Source organism: Crocodylus siamensis, chromosome 5 (genome assembly GCF_052110815.1).
Source record: "Crocodylus siamensis isolate JL-2025a chromosome 5, ASM5211081v1, whole genome shotgun sequence".
Taxonomy (NCBI): Eukaryota; Metazoa; Chordata; order Crocodylia; family Crocodylidae; genus Crocodylus; species Crocodylus siamensis.
The window spans coordinates 141966172-141992155 of record NC_143399.1 but is presented as its reverse complement, the minus strand read 5'-3'; the positions used below and the strand labels follow the sequence as shown (position 1 = coordinate 141992155).

At 38.2% G+C, this 25984-nt stretch overlaps 1 protein-coding gene across 5 annotated transcripts in view; it reads right to left on the bottom strand.

The window, feature by feature from the left end:
• Positions 1–25984, bottom strand: part of TOP2B (DNA topoisomerase II beta) — an 86951-nt gene that overhangs the window by 5425 nt on the left and 55542 nt on the right. For all 5 annotated transcript variants that reach the window (XM_090046509.1, XM_090046507.1, XM_090046508.1 and 2 more), the window contains 20 exons: positions 23119–23276; positions 22559–22684; positions 20300–20410; positions 20116–20221; positions 19412–19521; positions 18075–18167; positions 17854–17968; positions 15795–15916; positions 14816–14964; positions 13247–13478; positions 12057–12191; positions 11366–11566; positions 9753–9948; positions 9474–9565; positions 8064–8219; positions 7861–7944; positions 5174–5371; positions 4658–4796; positions 3159–3317; positions 1728–1938 (listed from right to left, as the gene is read on the bottom strand). In XM_090046509.1, the coding sequence (XP_089902635.1) occupies positions 1728–1938; positions 3159–3317; positions 4658–4796; positions 5174–5371; positions 7861–7944; positions 8064–8219; positions 9474–9565; positions 9753–9948; positions 11366–11566; positions 12057–12191; positions 13247–13478; positions 14816–14964; positions 15795–15916; positions 17854–17968; positions 18075–18167; positions 19412–19521; positions 20116–20221; positions 20300–20410; positions 22559–22684; positions 23119–23276 (2893 nt within the window). The remainder of the gene's footprint in view (positions 1–1727; positions 1939–3158; positions 3318–4657; positions 4797–5173; positions 5372–7860; positions 7945–8063; positions 8220–9473; positions 9566–9752; positions 9949–11365; positions 11567–12056; positions 12192–13246; positions 13479–14815; positions 14965–15794; positions 15917–17853; positions 17969–18074; positions 18168–19411; positions 19522–20115; positions 20222–20299; positions 20411–22558; positions 22685–23118; positions 23277–25984) is intronic.

The following is a 25984-nucleotide window of genomic DNA, read 5'->3' as shown; positions in this document are numbered from 1 at the left end:
CCAACCTAAATTTCTTCTGCTGCTGTTTAAGGCCGTTACTCCTAGTCCTATCCCCTTTGGGCACAGAGAAAAGCCCATCTGCCTCCTCTCTATAACCACCTTCCAGGTATTTGAAGACTGTTATCAATCCCTCTTCACTTCTCTTCTACAGATTAAACAATTCTAGCCTTTTCAGCCTTTCCTCATAAGTCTCGTCTCCCAGACCCTTAATCATTTTGGTTGTTTCCTGCTGGATTCTCTCAAAACTGTGCCCATCCTTTTTGAAGTTTGGGGCCCAAAACTGGACACAGTGCTCTAGGTGAGGTATTGAATATAGTGGAAGAATGAATCATCACTTTCCTTGATTTGCAAGTGGCATTCCTGTCAAGTCAATACAATTCAACACAGTATACTGTTGACTTTTTTGCAACAAGTACACACTGTTGGCTTGTATTCAGGTTATAGTCTTACTGTAAACTTCATGTCCTTCTCTGCAGGACTGCAGCCTAGCTAATCATTCCCCAGCCTGTGTTTGTGTATGCAGTTATGTCATCCCAAATGCAGAACTTTGCACTTGTCCTTGCTGAATTTCATTTGGTTGATTGCAGACTGTTTTTTCCAATCTAACCAAATTATTCTGGATTACAGCTCTACCGTTCAGAGTGTTTGCAATTCCACCCAATTTAGGATCATCTGCAAATCTGCTAAGCATGTACTCAATCTTATGTCCATATCTTTAATGAAGATATTAAAGAATACTGGACCCAGGATAGACCCCTGGAACCCCACTTGATACGGCCTCCCAACTAGACATTGACCCACTGAAGACTACTCCTTGAGCATGATGATCCAACAAGTTGTGTATTCACCTTACATTACTTTCACCTAGTCAGCCTGTCCTTATCGTGTCAAAAATCTTGCTAAAGTCAAGGTATATCATATCCACTGCACTCTCTCCTTCCACAAAGCCTGTCATCCTTATCACAGAAGGAAATCTAGTTGGTCAGGCATGATTTACTCTTGGTGACCCTATGCTGGCTGTTACTGATCGCTTTGTATTCCTTTAGGTGTCTCACAATAGATTCTTTGAGAACCTGCTCTATGATCTTTTCAGGAATTGAGATCCTGGTCTGTAATTCCCCAGATCCTCCTTCTTTCCTGTCTTAAAGATGTGCACTATATTTGCCCCTTTTCCGATAACCCAGGACCTTACCCAACCTCTACAAGTTGTCAAGCAAGATAGGTAATAGCTCTAAAATTACCTCAGCCAATTCTTTCAGACAACTTTGTGAAGCAGTACTTGAAGCACTATATTATTACTTGGCCCAAGCCATGCTTGTCTCTGCATGACTGCAAAGTAAAAGGAGGCCAAGAGTTCTTTTTCTGCTTCAAAGTTATCCATACAGAAAGTATTCAGACAGCTGTAGGTGCTAGTTGTTAGTAAGTTCTAAGCACCAAAGCAGGCATGTCTACATGAATCTGGTTTCCCAAACACTTTCAGATGACAATCATAAAACACTGGAATGAGAAAAACTTCCTGGGGTTATGCTTAAGTGCTATAATCAGAAAAATGTAATTTAGCTTTCAATTACCGAGTGTTTATGCATATTAACAACATTGGATTAATATTAATCCATTTCCCAAGATGTTCCTTCTGTTTCTGGTTAGACACAGACCAAAACCCAACACTGCATTTTTTTTCCAGATAAAAACCAGTATTAAAAAGAATATTCAGTTACTGTACTTACTCTGGAGAAGGCTTTGATTTGAGAGGGGAGAAGTCATATTCATCTTTATCTAAACTGTCTGAAGGAACAAACTCATCCTCTCTGTCATTTATTACTGGAGATGCTTTTACTTTCAATTCATCTAAATCATTATTATTGTTGGCATCATCTTCATCATCATCAGGATCATCTTCCTCTTCTGAGAAATCAAAAGTATACTTGGGCCTTTCAGCTACAAAGAAAGTAGTCATTATTTGCATTATTCACATTGGAGTCACGCTAACAGCCATTGTATAAACAAATACAAAAACAAAAAAGCCCTCAAAATGTCACGATTTAAGTAACTGAAAAGAGTTCACAGAAGACAAATAGTAACTTCATGTTTGGGAGGATAGGGCAACAAAACTCACATAGTTTCATGATGAACAGATATCACTGCTCACCATTTGATCAGGCACTTTCAGATATTAGTGTTGTCAAGACCAAAGATTCTCAAACAGGTTACCATGGAACCCTAGAGTGCCTTCAGATCCTTTCAAGGGTGCCACATGGTGTCACACAATCATAGCACTGTTAGGTGTGCAAATGTGGTTTACAAGATAAACCCAAAAATTTCAAATAGGAATCCATATTATTAAAAACATTCCAACTGTCTGTTGTCTTTCTAAGTTCTCTGCAACAGAAGAACTGCGGTGTTATTTTTCCATAGTTAAAAATGATCAAGTGAAAAACTAGGAGCTGGCATTTTCCAAGGGATGCCTTGAGCCAAAAAAATGTTGAGAACCACCAGTCTAGATGGTAATTAATCAATCAATTTTTTCTTAAAGGAAAATGTGAAACTGACTTTTAAATAATGGACCATATAACCTTCCTTAAAGTACAATTTGAGCAAATTAATCTTAATCACTGACTTGAAAAAATTATCCAAGATTTTCAGGATAAATCTCTTAGATGCTGTCTTCATCAGGCTATCTATGCTACTAAGACTTAAGGGGCTAAATGTTTCATACTGCAATATAATCTGAGTGGTTTGTAGTTTTCTTTTTGGTAGTTTCTTAGTAGCCTGATTGTGTCACTAAACACCTAGCCTAATAGTATATAAAAATATTCTAAAGTAACTGTTTTTTAATGGCTATTGTTTTCATTACTGGTTTCATAAGTAATTTTTTACCATAAATAAAAATACAGGTTTGCCAATCCACACTGAAAACCCAAGATCATAAGCTTAATTCTAAAAAGAAAAAATCAAGATGTTTGCATTTTCAGTTAATGTCCCAAAGCAGAATTTACAACATGAGTTAGATAAGAATTGTAAAGTCCTGTCTTTAAAATAGAATTTCCAGCTATTGATAATCCCAGAGGAAAATTCCAGACTTAAAGCATGCAATTTCATTTATAAAGAATGAGCAGCAATAAAACATCATGCTTATTTGCACAAAGAAACTAGAATACCTGCCGCTCTCCTAAGCAGAGAGTCCCTTGGAATAATCACAGGTTCACTTTCTTCTAAATCACTTTCTGATTTTGATTCATCATCTGACCATGGGTTTCGTTTCTTCACTTTTTTTGCGCTAGATTTCGTGGATGACGGCGTTCTTCTCACTCTGGTACCTGCCACAAATTGAAATGCTAAGTACAACTGGGAAGAATACTAATTTCTAGTCTTTTCCATGGAAAATTGGCTTCATATGTTTATTTAAAAGCAAACAAACAAGGCTTTCAGTAAGGACCATCAAGTCTCATTTTTTAAGTCTTCCTGGGGGGATGCATAGCAATTTTTTTTAGAGATTGGGTAACATGACTTTACACCATGACTGCAGCAAGGTCTGCACTGCAGCCCTCCTATCCTTGAAACTAAAATCACTCCTTTTGGGACAGAGATCAACCTCCAATCTGACGTTTCAGAAGAGAAAGTAATAGAGATGTATTATTTACTGTCTTTCACAATACAAGAACTACTAGTCACAAAATGAATCTAGTAGATAGTAAGTTTAAAACTAACAAAAGGAAGTTCTTTTTCACAGACTGTGTAAATTGAAATCTCTAACTCATTGCCACCAGATGTTGTGAAAACTTGACAATTTAGAAAGATGCAACAAAGAGGAAAAATTCTTGGAGGAAAGGGGCATCAGTATCTATTGAGCATGGGAGTTTGGGAGATGGCCTCTAAATAAGAACTTCCTAGACCAGTTCACTCTCCTTTTCAGTATCCACTCTGCAACTGTGTGGCACATGATACTGGGCAAGATGGACCTATGGTCTGACACAAGAATGGCAATTCTTATGTTTTAATCACATTTCCAGCTCCACCTTGGAGCTGGTATTCCTATATTTGGATCTGCATAACAGCTACCTTTTATTCCCATTCTTTTTACACATACATTTTCAGTTTCTTACCCTCTCAGTTTACATCTTTCTGCCATTGATTGTTCTTTTTCATTTTGCCTCTTCAACAGTTCCTGTATTACTGGAAGGTTACACACAGCCCAGGGCAGAGGTATCTATTGTTTTTTTCTGTGAACGTATGTTACGGCAACTGAGTTACATTGCTCTTAAGAACCAGAGGATTTATGTAGTCTGGGAAATTATTTCCAGTCTTGACAAGCCCCAAATTGACCAAAGGTTGGTCAAGGTTGACACAGAACATCTTATTTTTTCATAATTAAACTGATTTACATTTCTCTGATTAGATACCAAATCATTTTGGCTCTTGTCACCTTCTAAGTCATTTTTGAACAGAGACCAGGAAATTAATGTTTATCAGCAAGACAGTTAATAATACCTACGAAACAAAATCTGTGCATCTCAGATTCCTTCAACTTCAATCTAAAAGTACAAAGCAATTTAATATGCTAATAATGCATACATACAAATAAGTTGATCTACATAGACTTTAAATTAAGCAGACTTATTATTCAATAGTCTTAATTACTATTATGCAGGTAAGTTACCTGGTTCCTTTTTCTCTCTTTTGGGTTTAGCTTTACTTGGGGTAACTGAAGTATTCACAGAATCTTCTCCACCACCTTCTGCTGATGCACCACCAAATTCCTCAAATTCAAGTTTTATTGCTAGAGAATCAATATCACCCTAAAAAAAAAAAGATGGTGGCCAATAAAGCTACAGTGAAAAGAAATCACAATACCACATGCTTCAGACAGGACTGGAATACATTTATTAGTCTTTGCCCAAGAATAAAAACAGGCTAATAATGAGACTCGGTGAGAAATGTTGGTGAAAATAAATCAACTTTAAACAATTAAATATACTAGCACCAGATGTCCTGTGCTGTTCCTTTTGTACATTTATGGGGACAGAGTAGAGAAAGGTATCTTCATAATTCCAGGGATTGAATTATAAGAATTCTTTCTTTGCAAATGCTGGCATAAAGTAGTAGCACTTAGTAGCTGGATTTAAAGAATTAACAAATTAGTAGTAGTTATGGTATCTAAAATATTTCAATTTACCTTCTTCTTCTTTAGCAATTTCTTACTGGCATCAGCTTTCATAGCAGATGTAATCTGTGGAACTATTCTTCTACCAAATGGTGAGGGCATCGTCTCTTCTAACTGAAGTTTCTTAATCTTGGGTTTGCCAACTTTTCCCTTTATTGATTTGCCAGTCATGCCTGCCAAAACATCTTCTCTTTCTTGTGCTTCTACTTTCTAATAAGCAATAAGGGAGAAGTAGGGGTATAAATAACTTACTAAACACAAAGCATAATGATCATCTCGCCTCACCTCCTGCAGAAAAGAGACTTCCAAAAACTTATTATTCCCATTTGAACTAGAGCATATCTTTAAGAAAAACTGAATCTCAATTTAGAATTTCTAAGAATGGAGAATCCACCACAAATCTTGAGGCGTTTTTCCCAACAGCTAACAATTCTCAGTGTTAAAATTATTCAGACTGTTTCCAGTCTAAATAGACTTATCTAGCTCCAACTTCCAGCCATTTTGATCTCATTATACCTTTGTCTGCCAAGCTGAAAAAGTCATTTCTGTTTCCCATGTAGAAACTTACAGACCAGTCAAGTCATCTCTTAAGCTTCTCTTAAATTAAACAGATTAGTTCCTATGTTTTACCATAAAACTCACTTGCCAATCCTTAACCATTCTCCTGATCCTTCCTGAACCTTCTCCTTACCAACATCTCTCCTGAGTTATAGTTACTAAACCTGGACACTATTCTAATTAAAGTTCCATCCCTGACAAGTAACAAAGTGAAATAATCCTCCTTTCTTCTATCTGATACTCCCGTTAGTCCTTTTGGGTTAACTGGGAACTCATTTTCATCTCATCATTCACCAAAATGTCCACATTTTTTCAATAGAGTTCCTCATCCAATATGCATGTATTAGGTCTTTGTTCTTACATGTATGACTTTATATCTGGCTGCATTTATCTGACTTTATATCTGGCTGTATAGCCCGCAGGACTCCCATGGAGACAGAAATTTGGCAGACTGTCCCACCACTGGATTCCCAGTTCAATTGGGAACCCGACATACTGGATCTGGAGTGAGGAGCTGTCATCTGACACACAAGAGCCACAGCAATTAACATTGCCAATCTCAGGTTTCTGGCCCTGTAGGCAACCCCACAAGCTACATGACATGGCCCAGCACACTGAATCCAGCCCACAGACACTGCAGCAATTAATGCTGCCATAGTCAAATTTCCAGCACCGCTGGTCCAGATTAGTTTGACACTCTAGTATTAAACTATTTTCAAACCAAACATATTCTGCAGACTTTTAAACTATGGCTCTGTAACAATTCTGTAAAGTGCAATTCAATTTAAGTCAGTTTTCAAGTTTTAGAATTAGCATTTCAGCTGCTTCAGAACTGACTGGTTCAAATATAATCACTTAATTTGACTTAGTGCTCCATAAAGGGATTGCACTACAGTTATTCAGAAATTGCTTTTGCCAGAGGAATATGAGGAGGAGAGGAACTAATGATATGGCATGTTTTGCATGAAAAAGGAAACCTGGGGGAAAAATCTGTAATTAAAACACAGATGTCCCACACTTTATGCGGTACACACATTCCCAGAAAACTATGCATAAATTGAATTTGCATAAAGGGAATACAGTTTATAAGGTAACAAATAGGGATACTTTCCCATGGCAGTGAGCCAGGGAGAATGTGAGGCAGGGGCTAGGGAAGGGGTGGGGGGTAGGGGTGCAGCGCAGTCCAAGGGCTAAAGGTAAGTGGCGTTGGCAGCAGGGAACAAAGCAGATGGAACTGTAAGTGGGTGTGCGGCATGGGGCGGGGGAGTCACAGCTCTTGCTGCTAGGTGCAGCCTGGGAGGGCTCTTCCCAGGGGCACATACCCCTGGATCTGTGCATGGGAGGAGAGCAGGCTGCTGCTGCAGGCTGGAGCCAGTGGTGGCAGTGGGCTTTTCCCAGTGGTCAGGGCAGGTGGCAGCCTGCTCTTGTCCAGAGTGCAGATCTGGGGGGGGCACGCCCCCTGGGAAGAGCCCAGCACAGCTCCCCAGCCCGCAGCCCTCCTAGGGTGTGCATAGCAGCAAGACCCAGGTCCTTCCACCCCTCACCGAGTTCCCTCCACAGCTGGCATTGGCCATTCCCAGGACCGCTGCACCAGGGGCTGGGGTGAGTGGGGACAAGCTGAGGCCTGAGGGACACGGGGCATGGTCCAGCTTGCCCCCACTCACCCCAGCCCCTGCTGCAGCGGCCCTGTGAATGGCCGATGCCACTTGCCTGCACCACAGAACGGCACAGCACAGGGGCTGGGGTGTGAGTGGGGACAAGCGGACCCCTGAAGGGTTCAGGGCACAGCGCAGCCCAGCAACTGCAGGCAGCTGGCATTGGCTGCTCCCGGGGCCACTGCAGCAGGGGGAGCACGCCTATGTCGATCGCATAACAGTGAATTTACCTCACATATAATGAATTTGGGGTATAAAAAGGGTCATCGCATAAAAGCAAATTTGCATATACAGAACCTGCATAAATCAAGGGAAACCTGTAGATTGTATTATGCCATCTTGATGAAAAATAGCTGTTTTGGTATGTTATCAGAAATTATTCTGTTCCCTATTTGTTGTACATTAAGTGAACACGTTTCAAAAAGAACTTTAAAAATTAGTGTTAATGCTTAATACTTTTATATTCAGAAAGATGTTCAAACATACCTCAAGCTCTTCAACGAAAGCTGCTAAATCTTCTTTCCAGAGGTCTGAAGAAGATTTCCTCTTGAGGTCACCGAGTTCCCTTTCCTAAAACATTAAGGTAGTATACAGTTGTTTCTATATAATATAAGGAACACTCATAATATAAATGATTTATGTAAGATATACTGACAATGAGGGAGACCTTTTTTCTATAAGATACAAACCTTTGAATCTCTCTGTTTAATTAGCTCTTCTACTTTCTCTTTAGTAAGAGACCACAGAGACATATTTAGGATGTAGTTAAAATCAGGACCTGAGGTAGAGCCTGAAGAGGAAGAAGCGTCATCATTCAGGTTCTGTGAATCTTCTTCTTCTGCTGCCTACAATGAAAGCATATTAAAACTGTCATTCCAAATTACTGATTTTGGAAAGCCGTTTTAAAACAGGTGACCAAACTATATGGAGATGCATTTTAAATCTTTGGGTGCACTGACAGAAAAGCTAAGGCATCTTGCTATATATCCAGATGTATGCATGCCAGCCTCATTCCAGATTCGCCATAGAAGTCACTGAATGCACAGTCAATACAACTCCAAGCAGATGCCTGGGTTACTTGGGCTGTGGAACCAAAGGAAGCCAGGTATGATACTGGCACTATTACCCTCTACGTGCTAATGACTATATACACGTGTCGTAACCATGTTAGCTATCTAGGATTCAGCTAACCTTTGATCTGTGCATTCCAGATACTTTACACAACTCTTTTTCAGGGCAGGGAAAAGACAGAGTACTAACGTTTTAGATATAATGAAATGCTGTATAACTATGAGTATTATAAACTTCTCTTTGGTACAGTCAGTATTTCACCTTCGTTTTACAAAAATTCTATTAGAAATGACTATATATTTTACAATTACCTCATTTTAACTTTATAAATAAATACAAACAAAATAAAGCAGCAACTCCACTGAAAAAGGGTACTAGGTTCAAGTTAAAGCCACTTTCAGAAATGATTTCCAACATGTATTCTTCCTATGCTTTAATAAAAATAGTAATTTAAGGAGGTGAAAGGGGTTATTATGACCTTTCTCCTCAAATAAATTCAACATGTTTTTTTAAAAATGTAACACTCTAGTAAATTTGACCTTGACCTGCACAGAACTGAAAAGAACAAAAGATAATATAAATTTTCTATTCTAAAGGTCAGATATTAGATTTTCTTTCTACATACAAATAAATACATTGTACACTCATATAAACAAATACGGTGTTAGAAATTGATCAAACTTGACTATCATAGCATTTCAATTGATGTAATATGCTGTATACAATGCTTGAGGATGTCAAATAACTAGGAACAGTGTAGTGAGCTTCCTAATGTTTGCTGCATTTAAATTTTCATCTTACATTAATTGGTATGTTTTTATCTGTATACACAAGGGGTAAATTATTTAGCAATGCTCTTAGCCAACTTTACTTTGATGCAATTATTAATATAGCAAGAAGAAAAAAGTGGTAGACAAGATTTTCAATATTTGATTTATTAACATGGATGAAGGAAGAGAATAATTTATTGTACACAGTTTCTTAACATTAACTTAACAATACAATATCAAGAGGCCTCCGACTTTTACCTTTTCTTGCGCTTCCTTCCAGGCTTTTACTGGGTCAGATTCATAACCTCTCTGGACTAACATTTGAATCAAATCTTTCTTTGACCTATTCTCTGTGTGAGAAATACAAAGAAAAAATATGGTGAAGAAAAGTAATGCTTTATTTTATTAATTTCACATATTTATTAAAATACATATGGATAGGTATACATACGTCTGTGTGTGTGTATATTCTGTTGATTTACAGAAATGTTTTCTGCTTTTATCAGTTCTAAGTTTTAGTTTTATTGTTCTTCTTACCTATTGTAATTTTCCCCTGTATCTTCTCTAGGACGAAGCGAGCTTGATTGTTAAGTTTGGTAGATTCTGCCCCTAACATTCCTACAAGCCAGTCCTTGCGCAAACTATAATAATGTAATCGTAAATCAAAGAATTCTTTCAAGATATCTTGCACAGTTTCATATTTTTTCAGGCATCCCATATGATCAAAGAGCACCTGTAGAAAAAGTCACTGAGTAAATTAAATGTTGTTAAATCAACATACATGCAAAAGAGTCACTGTATATTACATTATTTGTGGACATATGGCAGGTAGAGATATTTTCTAAGTTTCTTGAAGTCAAATTATGATCTCACTGTAGCAAGAGATCACTCCGGTTGTAAGCCTTAACTTACAATCATGAAGTAAATGAATTTACCTACAGGCAGAAATAAATCCCTATCCAATTAATGCATTAGATATACAACAATATTTTCAAACAGTACTCAAAACATGTATGGATGTCCCTGAATTTAGCTTGGGCATTTAGGATCCAATTTTGTATAAGTATTAAATCAGCAGTATAATAAAACTAGTCATTTGTAATAATTTACAGGTAATATTTGAAGAGCACCTGTAATACTCAGCCAGTATTTAAAATCAGTAAGCATTCCTTCTCATGTCAGCTGTGAAAATCAAAATTTCACAAATCCTCAAAAATACTTCAGGTATAAAATACACATACCAGGGGTTTAATTCTACGTTATCTGTGTACCTTAAGCTACCTTAAGTATCTATTTAAGTTTGCAGGAAATATAGGATTAAACTCTAAACTTTAACAAGCCTATTACCAATTTTAATCCTGATTCTCCACTTACAGTATTTTATGTAGACATTTAAATCCACGCAAAGTATAAGATACCATCATTTTTACATGGTACATTTGCTTTCTGTAGGATACAGTGCAAAGCAGTAGGGCATTGGGCTGTTTACTTTTTTAATAAGGTATTTCAAATGACATCTATATGTATATAGTATGTCTCTATCTGTATTAGAATAATAGCAATATTTTGTATACAAGAGTATCTAGAAGCTGCTTGAAGGAGTGGAATTCGGTCTTTTCAAACACTATACAGAAACAACAGTTGAAGAGGCAATCTTTACCCAATGATTTTACAGATCAAGTTCCCAATTTATAAACAGTTATGCATGTGTGTAAAAATTACTGATATGAATATTTGCCTCTGGGTACAAAATTGACAAAGCACTTGAGTAATGTGTGCGTAACAGTGCAGTAACTTAATTAAATACCATGGCCTTGATCATAAAATGAGATACGACAGTGGGCCCTTGTGATCACTCATAACCAATTGTAGTATATAAAATGAGAATTTAAAAATGTTTCTGACAGAAGTGTGATTCTCAGATTTATCTGCAACATGGCAGAAAATAATATAGTGTTATGTTTAAACGCTATCTAGTTGCCAGATAGTTCAGACATTTGTTCTATGAAAAAGCACACAACATAATCAGCAATTACTTTTGTCAGTAATAAAACATGAAATATTTCAGTTATCAATCATATGGATTTAGAGCCAAAACCAAGTCAACAAGTTACTGTAACAATTCGGGTAATTAAACATAGAAAAGTTACCATAGAATTACAAGTAAGACTTGTTTGAAGCTTAAAGACTTTGTGCAATCCAGCAGCCTCTGCTTGTGCAAGTTTTTCTTCTGTCATTTTCACTACAAATTTCACAGTTGTATCAGTGTGATACTCTTTGTAGTCAGAAATTAATGCTGGAGTTTTTTCAGTCCCATTCAACATAGGTTCTAGCACCTGTTCTTTGTATACCTATAACAAGAATACAAAAAAAATGAACATGTAATCCTTACAGTTCTTGTTTTAAATCCTCAAAATGCAAGAGCAATGCAAACAGATATGCTAAAAAGCTACATGTAGCATAGCTACCAGACTTCATGTCACAAACATGCACTTGCAATGCAACCCTTCACAAAGCAATCTGCACAACCCACGAGAACTACCACAAGTGTCAAAAGGCGTCTCACATGCCTAGCCAAAGGATACATATTTAAAGCCATCCAGAGGAGAACAGAGATTAAGCATTAACTCAAGAAGAAGAGCTACCACTCCTTAAAAAAAGATAGAAGATGTGTTTACTGTGTCATGTACTATGGAAGCCAAGGAAAAGGCAATCCATGAGTAGCTTCCTGCAATGCATACTACCACCAAAATAAAAATCTAATGATTGAAATTTGAGTATGTGATTAAATATTTTAGGAAAGTTTCTTTTAAAATCTAAATTTGTTTCAGCATTACTAACCTGGGTCCATGTTCTTACTGGAAGCTCTGTAATCTCTACTGTGTTCCTGTCCACCACAAATATTTCACCGCTAACAACATACTGGTTTTGACCAAGTTCGTGGATAGTTCCTTTAAAGTTTTTGTAGTTGGGAAGCTGCAAATGCAAAGAATATGCAGAAATATTCTTTAAAACAAAACACTGAAAAGAAATATTTGTTTTATACTAAAGCTGTCAAGTTTACTCGCACTGTACAACACAGTTTAATTACTCAAGTTTACTAAGTATCTTACAAACTTGAGTTATAGTGAGTATACTACATTAGAAACCAAAACATACACATACAAATTACAGCAACATACCACAGAATAGATTAAATCTTGTCTGAAAGATGGCAGTGGGAATTTTTTTTTTTTTTTTTAAGAGAGTCAAAATATAGACAAGACCCCCCAAAATAGGACAGACTGCAGATTACAGCAGATTAAGTGCACTAAACTGCCAGGATCTCTCAAAAGGAAGTCCAACAGATACAGCTAGAACAAAAAAATAAATTTATTTGCAGCCCCAGTAATTTGTGAGAAGAAATTCTGCGCATTGTAAAAGCTGAAATCTGTAGCTAACAGTTATGCCATGAGAAAGGTGACTTTGAAGGCACCAATGCAAGCCATACAAATTATAAATTTGCATGAATAGAGACTGTAACCTGTAGAAGATGGGCAGGATAGTGCTAACATCTGACAAAGTGAGCTGCTGCTCATGAAAGTTTATACGTTCCTGATTCAGTTAGTCTATAAGGTACAACTGTACCCTACCTTCTGCCCAACAACTTCAGACTAACATGGCTAACCACCTATCTCTATTGTAAAAGAATGATGGATAAAGTTTGTTATCAATCAGATCACAATGTCATAGCCTTCTTAGAATCATAATTTTTATTAGCGTGCTAACAATGTATTACTCATTGTAATAGAGAAAGTGCCTTTAAACAAATCAGAAAAGTATAAATTATAAAAGTTGCTAGTTTCTATAAAAACTAAAAACCTTCATTTCTCCAGGCTCGTTGAAGATACCTTTAATAAGATTAGTGATGCGCTCCAAGTCCAAGGAGGTAATAATTAGCCTGTGAAATGTTTCTAGAGTGATATAAAATGATGTTTATAAATGCAAAACTGAAGTTGGTTGAAGGAACATACAAGTTTTCATTACTTTACCATAGGATGGGGATCTAAGCCTTCTAGCATTCGCCTGACGTTGTTCACAATCTCTCTGGTATCATAGTTTGGAAGTTTACAGGCCCACCCAGTGCCAATTCCCTCGGCTCCATTTATTAAAACCATAGGAATGATGGGAATGTACCACTCAGGCTCTACACGCTGGTTATCATCATAAAGGAACTTAAGCAGGTTGTCATCCACTGCAGGAAAGAGCAGCCTTGCCAAAGGGCTTTAAAAAAAAAAGAAAAAGAAAAGAAAAAAAATGAGAATAATTTAACAAAAATCAAGTAAGTTATAAGCTGCTATTCTATGAATACTCATAGCTTAGATTTTATTTTTGGCTCAATTTTATATGTTTCAAAAAGCTATACTTCTCTCTTAAATTGTCATTATGATGCTGAAGATTCTTGAAGTAGGGACTGAAATACTACTGAATCGTCTCAGTGAAACAATCTCTTCCTCAAAAAAACTCAGACTGCTTGTTCATTTGTAAGCCATGTATATTGTATATTTTATATTAACTGATGTATTTAATATATACAAAACCCCTGTTATCTCAGGCACTCGGGACTCATCTATCTCTGTATAGTATTTGCTCAAAATACCAGACATAGGTCACCAGCCACAAAATAGTACCAGTGCAGTATTTACTCAATTGCTAACCAAGCCAGAAAAGGCTAGACTTAACTGCAGACTTGACAGCTCATTAAATATTTTCCAAACATAGATTTTATCAGTGGACCTTTGTTAATTTAGCACACTGCACTAGGTAAATCAGACTTTCAATACAGATGGATCAAATATATATAACTGGAGAAATATTAACTACTATGCCACAGACAAAGCTTTTTAGGAAGAGATCCAAAAGCTAAAATTAACATATACAGTAGACATAACTAAGTAAGAGAATAAAATTAAGAAAGGAAAATTTAGGCTCAATACCAGACTATGAAATAGGAAACAATTACAGCAGCACTGCTTGTAATGTCTAAAGCTATACTGGACAAATGTACTGTAGACAATACATTCTGTAGGCCAAATTACACACAACTTTATTCAATGAAAGAGCACTTTTAAATTATGTTTCGTGTGTGTGTGTGTGTGTGTGTGTGTGTGTGCGCGCGCGCAAACTGTAACACTGAAAGGAAAGAATCCACTGATTCTCACACCTATGTCGAGTTAAAGGACTGCCAAATTGAAAAACATTCTCTTTATCTATAAATTTAGCAAATATAGTGTGGACTAAGAGACAATGAACGTAAATCTGAAAAATGCCGTGTAGGATTTTAACTTCTATGAAAAACCATAATAAGATTGGAAACCGAACTGAGCAACCTAACTTTTCAATGTCTCTAGCCTTATGATTCAAAACATGTAGCAAACTTAAAAATCCTTAAGGTAGTGTTCCCACAAAATCAATGGGATAATCTATGTATGCAAACACTCTATCTGCACATCCAAATAAAAGATCTAATTGCACATAGCTACGTAATTTCTCTCAATACACACAAACATCTACAAATTCTGTGGCGCCATAATAAAGGCAATCTGAAAATCTCCTTTTACCTTAACATTGTGAAAATATAACGGGGGCTAGCAGCATCCTTGCCACCATGAAGCCTGGTACCAAACTGGCCAATGGGTTGCAGAAGATTAACATTGTTACTTCCAACAAAGTTCTGGGCCAAGTTAACTATTGTCATCATTAATGCTTGCTGGAAAAATAAATACACCCACATTGTTATCATTCAGCGTAAGAATTTGTCTATCAGTAGCACAGAATGTGTCTTCATTCCTAGGTAATATGCTACTAACCCTACACTGGTTTCAAAACATGCCATCTCTGAAAAGAGAAGGCTATGCTTTATTACAGAAATAGCTGTTAAAAGGTTATGATTCTGTGCTTCCTCCCACCACCACATGTAGCTAGATCTTTTCCTGTACAAAAGTATTTATGTGCATGACCCATTTCTCTCATCTTATACATTATGCTTTGTTTGTTTTAAAAAATCCACATCTGTACAGGAAGGAAATGACATTAGTGCTTTCCTTGTCCCCCACAATGTCTTTGTATTCATAATCTGACACCGTTGGTCACTGGTAGTTTTCACTAGTATATGGGAAATAGCCCTGGCTTTGAAATATCTTCACCTAACCGAGTAAGCAACTGCATCAGGTAACTGCAAAATTTTCTGTGCGTGTGTTTCGGGGGTGGGGGGAAAGGAAGAGGGGAGGCAGAAGGGGCACACACACAGGGATCCATTTTTAATTAAAACATCTCTTTCCTGTTCAAAGTGTAAACATTTGGTCTGGCCTACAGCTGGTATAATAGAGGACCTGCTGCAAGTTTACAAAATAGTTACCCTTCTGTTTCCCTGCAGCCCACAAACTCTTATTTTGAACATTACTGGACCTGAAGTAGACAGAAAAAATGGAACCAAGGTGTGGAACCACTGACAAGTGCTTTTAACTAAGTACATCCTTATGCTCCAACACAAGGGGGTAGGGAATGATGACACATATCTTTCCCTGTCTTCACACTCACCTCTCCATGGTGATAGGCTGACATTTCAGCAACAGAACCAGCCAGCTGAGCAACTTTGACTTCACGTTTATCATTTCTCTTAAAACAAGTATATAAAACTTTGCGCTGTCCTGGTTTTAAACCTGTTTTGAAAAATAGCATGTTTTTTAAACATCCTAACGCACACACTTTTAAAAATTTAAATCATTATAGATGTCTCCAAATCTCTTTGGCTATGTTGAAATGAAGAAAACTTTCAAATTAAATTAAAACAAAAAAAATGTAATACTTGACAAATTAATAAATATAAAAAGTATGTTTCTAAGTGCAAATAAAAAGAGACAGAGCTGTAAATTTCTAACCAATTAGTTCAATATTACCATGCAGCATTCGGCAGTTATACACACTATGCTGCTACTATCTAAATACTATCCTAGAGGCACACTTTCAAGTTTAGTTGCCAAGTTCATTCAGCAATGTCTTTGCTCAGAACTTCAATAAGATGTGTCAGCATTTGAGACATACCTGTATTCTAATCTGAAACAAACCCTTTCTATTATATTCTAAAACACTAAAATACTTCAGCAGAAACTGCTGTCACCTTTCTACTACCAAAAAAGTTAAAAATCCTGAAATGAAGCCTTTACTTGGGGTCTCCCAATATATTTCGAATTGTCTCTGTATGCTCTAAGTCCTATGTGGAAAGGATGTTGCCACATTTGAAGACCTGGTAATTTAATTTTTGAAGGGCATGTCTACATGTGAACTTTACTGTACATTAGATTAACATAATGTGCTGTAAAGCATCACCGTCTACACGTGAACAGAAATTAATGCTCAGTAGATTAAATTTAAAATGCCGTTTGTCAGTACTGACAGATACAGGTACTAGAAAACAGTGCTTTAAATTAGTGTGCCTAAGCACACGTGTAGACACCACCTGGGAGCAAATTTTTCCCAGTCAGCCCAGGGCAACAATGGCTACTTGGCTTAGCTGAGCTCTGGTACCAGGGAACGAGCTGTCCCCAGCTCCCAAGGCAGCTCTGAACCATGTGGAGCTTGGGGAAGAGCTCTCCTTGGCTCTGGGGGCATCTCCAAGCCACAACCACATGGCTCATAGCTACCCCGGAGCCAAAAATAGCTTCCACCCCTCCAGACCTGACCCCCCCCCCCCAGGCCCCTGCCAGAATGGGGGTGCCCCCAGATCCCCATGCCAGTCTAGGCCTGGCACGCAGGGGAGCAGAGCAGGAGCAGCCCTGAACTATGCTGCTCTCATCGGGCTCCATTTGCTCCCAACCCAGGTGCATCTGGGTGCAGTTTAATACGGCTGAATTTACTGCACATTAAATTCAGGTGCATTAATCACATGTGTAGACATGCCCTAAAACTGCTCCAAGATCAACAAGGCCACTTAATTTCACTGAAGAATAACTATTTCCTATTGTTGCTAACCTGAGTCAAGTCTAAAGCAAAAATTCTAAGGAAAGGCTTTGTGTCCCCTCACTAGTCCCTTCAAGCACCTAGTTAATAATTTAATATAATGCTAGATGAGACCCTACCATACTTTGCCAGTACAAAGATATTCCTATGGTTAACTGGCTGTTGGAGGATTTTCAATGAACACAACAACCATATACTGGTGTACTGGAAGCAGAAGCAAAAGGCTTAGCCTGCACATTTCTTCCCATAAATTTGTTCTGGTTTCACCATAGAACCACTTTGACACAGGTCACCATGCAAACATGGAGTGCAGAACTCAAGAACAAAATACACCCAGTTCTGTTCTCTTGCTGCCTATAGTGAATATCTGGCACTATGACCTCAAACCACCTATATCATACAGAGAAGTGCTTTGGTCCAAGTAAATAAATTTCAAAGCAACCACTTGACTTCCTCAAAGAAGAGGAGGGCACTCATTAGTGTATAGCAGTGGCAATAAAATAAAGCAGACACAGGTTCTCAGGTTCTCTCCCTGATCCCATCTCTTCATTTACAATGTGCTATCTATCTTCTTTTCAAATAAAATTGCATCCTTCAAAAACAAAAAAAGAGAGACAAGTGCATCCTTACATCTACTTACCATCAACAAGGGATGGAATAGATCTCTCGTTGTCTGAATTTGAGAAGAGGATCAACTCTTTATTAATGAAGTCGTTGTAAGTCAAATGCTTTGTTGCTGTACCATATAAAAATTGCTAAAAGAAAATACATTATTATATATATTATATATTATTAATCTTTCAATATCAAAACTACATTAAGTCTAGTTCCCATCCTCTGGATCTCTTACTTAAGGCTCACCTCTGGAAGTCCATGTAACCGACGCTGTCGTCTGTCTTCCATAAAGTTTGTTAACCATTCTTTTCGGTCATCAATTTTCTTTTTACTGAAGGCCTGATAAGATTTCAGGTAAGTTAAATCATTATCATATTACTATGTGTAATTAAAAAAAAAAAAAAATCACCATAGAACGGTTTCACCATGCTTTTGGGAATACAATACTATTTATTTAGGAAAAAGTTAGCCATGAAAAAGTCTATACAAGTTGCTGCTCTAATGCAGATATTACATATCTTTTGCACGTGTTCTGGCTAGAAGGCCCTGCTCCTCTACTCAGTCAAACTACCACATACAGGACCAGGAAGGAATTTTACCCCACGGTCAGATTGGCACAGATGATGGGGTTTTTTCCTTTTTTTCCTTTCCTTTAGCACAACAAAAAGTGGGTGTCCACACAATTCACACTATTTAAAAAAAAAATCCCCAAAATGGAACAAACTTTTCAAACTTTTCCGCAACAACTTTATCATGTGTACAGGTCTCTAACCCCCAGTATCCCATGGTGCTCTGCTCTCCTTTCCCATCCCAAAAGAGAGGGAGAACAGAATGCTCCCTGATAGCCCATCTGGCCAATAAACTCTCAAGGAGCCCTTCAGGCACCCCATTGCCACTGGTAAGCAATGGTTAATGGCGTTCTAGTAGAAGTGGAGGCTGATCAGATAGTGGAGGTAGCCTGAGAGCAGTCCCATCATAGTTGCCACCAGGGGCTACAATGATGTCAGGGGCTGACTGGGTGGTATCTTAAACTTGTGGGCAGCCACAGCTGATCAGCCATGTCTGTCCCAACCCCCCACAGCCTGTGTAAGGACTGAGTTACAATCTGAAGAGCTAGGATTTGGTCTCGTTTGTCCTGGAATGCGCAACTCTGAGTTACAACGTAGGAAACCATTTTTACTTGGGCAAGATGCATATGCCTTTCCATGTTTCTCATGCTTTTCCAGCATAGAGTAAAAAAAAAATTCAGGATATGAGATATCGTTTGTAAGTTGTTCAGCTTTGTAAAGCATTCAGTAAACTCCCCTAAGAATTACTTCAGCTTTAAAACTTTGTTCCAGCTGAATGAAGACAAGCATTAAAATCACTCAAGACCAGAAAACTAACTCCCACTTCCCTACCCCCAGTCAAAAAAACTGCAGTAGAATAAAATTGAGTCTTCAGAGCAGCAGCTAGACGAGAGCCTAAATTCTTCTCACTGTCTACAAATCAGACATTGGGGCCCTGTGCCCAAGAAACAAATAAAACAAAGGATTTCTTGATGTTGACAGCTGGAAAAAGAGAGGAGCTTAACATATTCTTACCAGTGTGATGGCTGCATCATCTTCAGGACCAGCATATCTGAATAAGATGCGATGTCTCTCCATGTCAGCAAAATACTCTTTCGCTTCCTTAGCAGTGCTGGTACCCAAACCTGTATGATGAGAAGTAAAATGCTTCTATATACTTATGGAGGTGTTGGTTGTAGCTGTGTTGGTCTAAGGACATAGGCAGAGAAGGCTCTTTAGGTAGCTGTGATATCTTTTATTAGGCCAGCTAAACAGTTGGTAAATTTGTTCTTTGCAAGCTTTCAGGCACAAACACACCCCTCTTCAGGCATAGGGAGTCTGCTGGTGTTTTTTGTTCACCTGGATGGAACAGAAGTCAATATGGAGACTCTCCCTGTGCCTGAAGAAGGGTGTTTGTGCCTGAAAGCTTGCAAAGAACAAATCTTCCATGTGTTTAGCTGGCCTAATAAGAGAGATCACATCTACCCAAAGAACCTTGCCTGTCTACCTACTCAGAGAACTTTCATCACAGTCTTATGCTGCCTTTTTCAGGGGCTGACTAGGAAGTCACCTCAGAAGCAACTACAAAAGTCCCTAGTAGTACAACTGTACAAAACCCATTTGTTTCCAAGGTCCATGAGGTGTGTTTGTTTAAACTGAAAAAAAACCCAAAAACCACAACAAACAAACAAACAAACAAAAACCAACCCAACCTCCTCCCTGCACATATACACACAAACCTTTGTAGTATTTTATCTTCCAGGCTTTGTGATTTTCCATATGTTTCTTCCACTCATCAAATTCAGGAATACTATAGAAGGAAAGTTCCTGCTTATTTTTGCTTGCCTTAAACAAGAAAATACATAATCAGCTTTTTGGCTTATTGTAGAGAATGTAATAAAAACATGTCAGTAAAAGTTGTACCTTTACAATGGGAGTGATGAATTCTTCAAGAAACCCATGTTTCAAAAGAGATGGCCAATTGTGATGAATAAAATTGATCAACAAGCCTTTTATATGAGATCCATCCTGATCCTAAATAAGAAACAAGAGTGACCATACAGTGAATATAATTCATCAGCTCTTGTGCAACTGAACTGATATAAGAATGTATGAATGGCATATCATTAAATATGACTGGGTAAGATTAACATATTTTCACAAATTGATACTGGTTCAAAGGACCATGCACTTTCACATTGCACAACAGTCCTCAGAGATTTGCTGCAAAAGCAAGAAGTACCCAACAACTTGGCCTTCATCTGCAACCAACTAGAACAGAAGCAGACATCTTGACGTGAGTACAGTATGGCATGTGTAGATCTCCTGAAAAAGCTCTATTGATAAGGCCCCGTATCAGTTGCAGCTGCAATTTATATTTATCTTTCCAAGTGAACTGCCATACTCTTGAAGTTATATGAAAGCAAGTTTCACATACACCCTGTAGCACATTTGTCCTAATGACTCTGCAAAGCACGTCTAAAGAATGTGATGCAACGGACAGCCACATTTTTATTACCCTAAACTACCATACTCTTCTTAGTACTACTACTGAACCACACACAGGAGTGATAACTACCCATAACTTGAGTGGGATGAGCCACCATAACAGCCGAGGTAATCTGCAGTTATCTATTTACTAGGGGTATGGACAAACATACGCATGGAACACCTCCAAAAGGAGAGAGGGTGGACCTAAAGCCGTTGGGTTACTCTGTAACAGTTACTTGTGCATGATCCTCCAGCAATACACATGTAGGTAAACCACTTCACCTTTAATCCTAATTCATCCAGGGTCAAAATCGGGGCAATTTAGCTCCTGTGTAGCTACCAGATCACACAAACACAACAATTACAATATTACAGCTGCTACACAATCCTGAGTAGCTGTTCCAAGTGTATGTTTGTTTATACCCTAATTCAATATTCATTAATTAGTGCAGCTATTAATTTAGAACCTAGACATGTCCAAGACCCAATTTAGGCACCACTTCTCTATTCCTTATTGTGACAGTTAACATTATAGGGATGATTTTGCTGTCAGTTTCATAGTTGATATTTGTAGCCAGAATATCAAACTTACTCAAGCACCTAAAAATATTTGGGTTTTTAATGGAATTTTAAAAGCACTTATGTGCCCAAATACCATTAAAATCAAGCCAAGGAACTCTCTCAGGGAATTTACTCCCTTTGGCCATCATGATTATTTCCTAATAAGATAGCATGATGTAGGTAATATTGAACAAGCCAAGGAATCAAATACTAGTGAGTTCCAATACCTGCTTTACCAATGATTTACTAGGCAACCTTGAGCAAATCAGAAAACCTTGAACATTCATAAGTGATATTATACTTGCAGTCTCTCTTTTATAATGTACAATGTTCAAATCCAGTTGATGACACCCCACAAATCCAACTGATTTTAATTAGAATTATGCTAGTTCAATACCTTGGGGGAGACAGGACGAGGGAAAGAGGGGGAACAAATAGATGTATATAAACTAGGTTACAAAAAAAAGGATTCTTAGCTTCCAGCTCAGTTTTACATGTGTAAAAATGGGGATAAATGTATACCAATTTCCCAGAGGTATTTTAAGATTACTTGAAAAATGTTTTTAAAAAACCCAATGAAGTGAAACATAAGTACCAAGTCTCATTAGTTAATTTCAAAAACAGAACATAGCTTGGTTTAAATTTGTAGGCTTTTGCTTGTATTATTGCTAATAAAAAAGGCACTCATCTTTTTTATAACTATTTCCTTTTACAACCATATCAAGTACATTTTATATAGCTGAATTTTTTTCTCCAACATTTCTCTTCTTTTTACTAATCCTCAGGCCTTTAGGAGTCATTCTCCTCAAAACGTGGGTTTTGTACTATGCTATAGTTAGAGGTGTTCTCAAATATACTTGAGTAATCCCTCCCAAAGTAATGTTTCTTTCATATGAGGGCAGTACTTAAACATCTGCTTGATATTTAAGAAAACCTGTAAATTGTTGTATGGGAATCTGTCACAGGAGTCTTGTGCAGTAAAGACCTTCTCTGCATAGGTCTGCGTTGTCTTCTTACAGAGACAGGATAGGACTGGGCTACAAGTCCCTATAAAGCTGTAGATAAATCGACTTTAAAATATCATGCTTTATAACAAATTACATTATTAAAATTTGTAAATTTCAAACTAACCTGATCAGTCATGATCATAATTTTTCCATATCTCAAGGATTTTAGAGATTCTGGATCTTCATAGCTCTTCTTGTACTGCAAACCAACTATTTTGATAATGTTGTTGATTTCTGCATTTTCCATGATCTATACAAAAAGCAAAGATTCAGCAAAGGATGGGCAAGGGCATCAGGTTTTATTTTTTCTCTCAGCTACACAAATATATCACCATATTTAAAAATATATATTTAAAATTTAGATAGTATACTTCCTTACACAAACTTGTCAGCTTTTTTTAACCACAAGGTTAGCAATATATGGTGTGTTTTGGAAACTCCAGCTCCAGAAGTTACTTTAGGTGAGACTCTCAAGGTTCGCTAAAAAAAATGTTTGTAGCCCTCATATTTACAAGTGGGGGGAAGGGAATGCAGAAAATGTGAAGCTTCAAAACTCTAAAACAAATAAAAGCCCACCCCCCAAAAAATTTAGTCTCATGATTTTTAAGCTGTTCTCCTAATTTTGAGCCTGAGTACAGGGAGGATAGCAGGGGTGGGGAAGGGAAGGAATACAGTATTGCTTACCTGCTTATGAGAAGCTTCACGAACATTGAGAATTTTACCCCTGAGCGGGAATACCCCATATCTGTCTCGTCCAATTACACCTAAGCCAGAGACGGCTAAAGATTTGGCAGAGTCTCCCTCTGTTAAAATCAATGTGCAGTCCAAGGAATGTTTACCACCTGGAATGGGGGTAGGAAATACAAGAAAATCAGAACAGAAAGATTTTTAAAACACATATAAGAAATGTGATGTAACTGCATTGCGAGCTTCTTCTCCCAACCAAGATTATAAATTAATTTTAGCGTAAATTTTGCCCAGCTAGGAAAAACTCTCCTTATCACTTTAAACTACATGGTGGGAATGAAGCAGCCTACCCACCCTGCGTACATCATAAAAGAACCCTAATACCAGTTCCAAATGGGCTGGTGAGGAGTAGGGAGGATGATGCAATGAAAGTGGCCCAAATCTCCTGTAGCAGAACAGGGGGTGCAGCTCCACAGCCTGTCTGCAAATTATATACATACATATATCTATAGATGAGGTTATTTGCTCCTCCACATATCTGCATACATAATTTCATTCTCCACAAAGCCTAATTGCTCCTGCCCTCCTATACAATCCAGACTGAAACATATCACCACACAAACAGCAGTACACTGGATCAAAGTTTGGTGTTCCACTTACATTCTCAGGGATTTCTCTGACAATTATTGTTCATGTGAGTAACAGTTTCTTCTGTTATTTACAAGATATTCTGCAGATGTAGGCATTCCACTATCCACTATCAATGTGTGCTCAGGAAACTCAAGCTGCACTTAGTACTTAATGGGGCAAGGAATGCAGCTCCCTCATGCATCCAATCAAGAGCATGAAGGGTGGGGTCAGTCAGAACTTTCTGAATTTCTTCACTACCAAAATCTGGGTCATATTAGAATCCAGTGTAGTAGGAATGGATGGTGGGTTGTAAAATATGTATGTATGAATATATCTCAAGAGTATGGTAAATGCAGTTCAAGTAAGGAACTGTTTCTTCTTTGATTGTTTGTCCACATTTAAACTCCACTGTAAGTGATTCCTGGGCAGTACTTCTTTAGTAGCTGAAATTCAATCTCCTTAAACAGCAACCTTCCAAAGTTCTGGATTTTTCAATGATGAAAATGAATGGTGAATATGAATTCTTAAGACCAAATTATGGCTTTATAGGTATCTATGAGCAGATCATTAAAGAAAATCCACTGAAGTAACTGGAGACCTCATGAAATGTGCAATAAATCTCTGCTAGTGGAGTTCACTTGCTACTGTAGGCAAAGATCCAATTGGAATTCTTTGGTCAAACTTAGCCTGGCTTCTCATTCCTTGTATGTAAGCTGCAAAGATCTACAAAGCTTTTTCCTCTTTATATAAAGAAGACAGTCTGAAAACATCCAACCTATGGAGACCTCCGTCATGCCTACATGTATCTTACACATAAATAAGGTAAAGATGGAATTCCCAAGTTGAATTTCAATAAAAACCTCAAACAAAGCCTGAATAAGACCTTATTCTTACAAAAGATTACCTATAGAGGTTTTGGCATTAAAACTGGTAGCTATCTACTAGATCATGTTGCTATCAAATTTACTATCCCCCCATGGCAACATTCCTCCAGGTGGGTTGCCACCTGAAGTAGAAGCAATGTAGAGAGCCACCTCTGGGTTGGCTAGTTAGCCCTGTGACACAGCAGTATTTATTAACTCACCCACTGCACCACTTAGAGGCGGCTATGCTGTTTCCAGTTTAGGAGGCATCCTACCTACAGCAGCACATCAAGTCTGATGGTATCACCACCACGAATGGGTAAGTTCACCACAGATTCTACTTACCAATATTTACTCCTACTAGAAAAAACTAAGATGTGGGTGCTTCAGGCTAATGGCTCTAAAGGTTACTCTTGATATACTGCCAATAATAAATTAACATCCCAGGAAGAAAAAGATTTCTTTTTGGGTCAGTAAGCCCTCATTAGACCTTTTAGAAATCTTCCTACCACAATGGGAGAAACAGGATGTCCTGAGACAGGAGGACAACTGGCATCAGTGGCTGCAAGATGTACCTTTACTGACCTTATAGAAAAGATACAAATGTATAAGTCTATCAATATTCAAAATATATCTGTACACTGAATAGAAACAGCAGGCAGAAAGCCCAAATTGAGAGTATTTTCCATTTAACTAGATATGTGGTTCTAGCCAAGTCCTGCTGTTAATAACAATCCTGGGGACACTACATAAACTCAAATTCTCAGCCACTCATGCTGTGTCAGGCAGGCAGAGTGGGTGGAAGACAGCCAGGAGCTGAAGCTGGAGCCCTGTGAGCTGTGACAGGAGCTTCCCGGCTGTAGTTTCTTCCATGCTTGGCTGGGCATGTGGTGCCTAGCACATGTCCCCACAGCCACCATCACCTTCCTGTGCTACCTGCTGCCCAGAGCAGCACAGCAGGGCAGGAGAAGGAAGAGGACCCACTGGAGGCAGGAGGAGCTGAGCAGTACCTGGACAACTGCAGCCATACCAGAAGCAGACCTATCAGAAACCTGCGCACGCTGGCCAGGGCTGGGGACACTGATGGGCATGGGTGAGAGTATAAAGCAGGCTGTTCCACGTGGGAGCCCATGCAGAGTGATGCAGGGGCAGCCGCAGGCCAGATGCAATGAATTAGTGGGCACCCACCCACAGGCCAAACCCAATCAGTTGGTGGGCCAGATCTGACCTACGGGCCATATTTTGCCGACCCCTGCTATGATATATCTATTGACTTACAGAAGTCTGCAAGATGTCGCTTTAGAGGGGGCACAACCCCCCCATCTTCCCCAAGAAGCACATGCCACAGCCGCAGCCCCATACCACTGTAG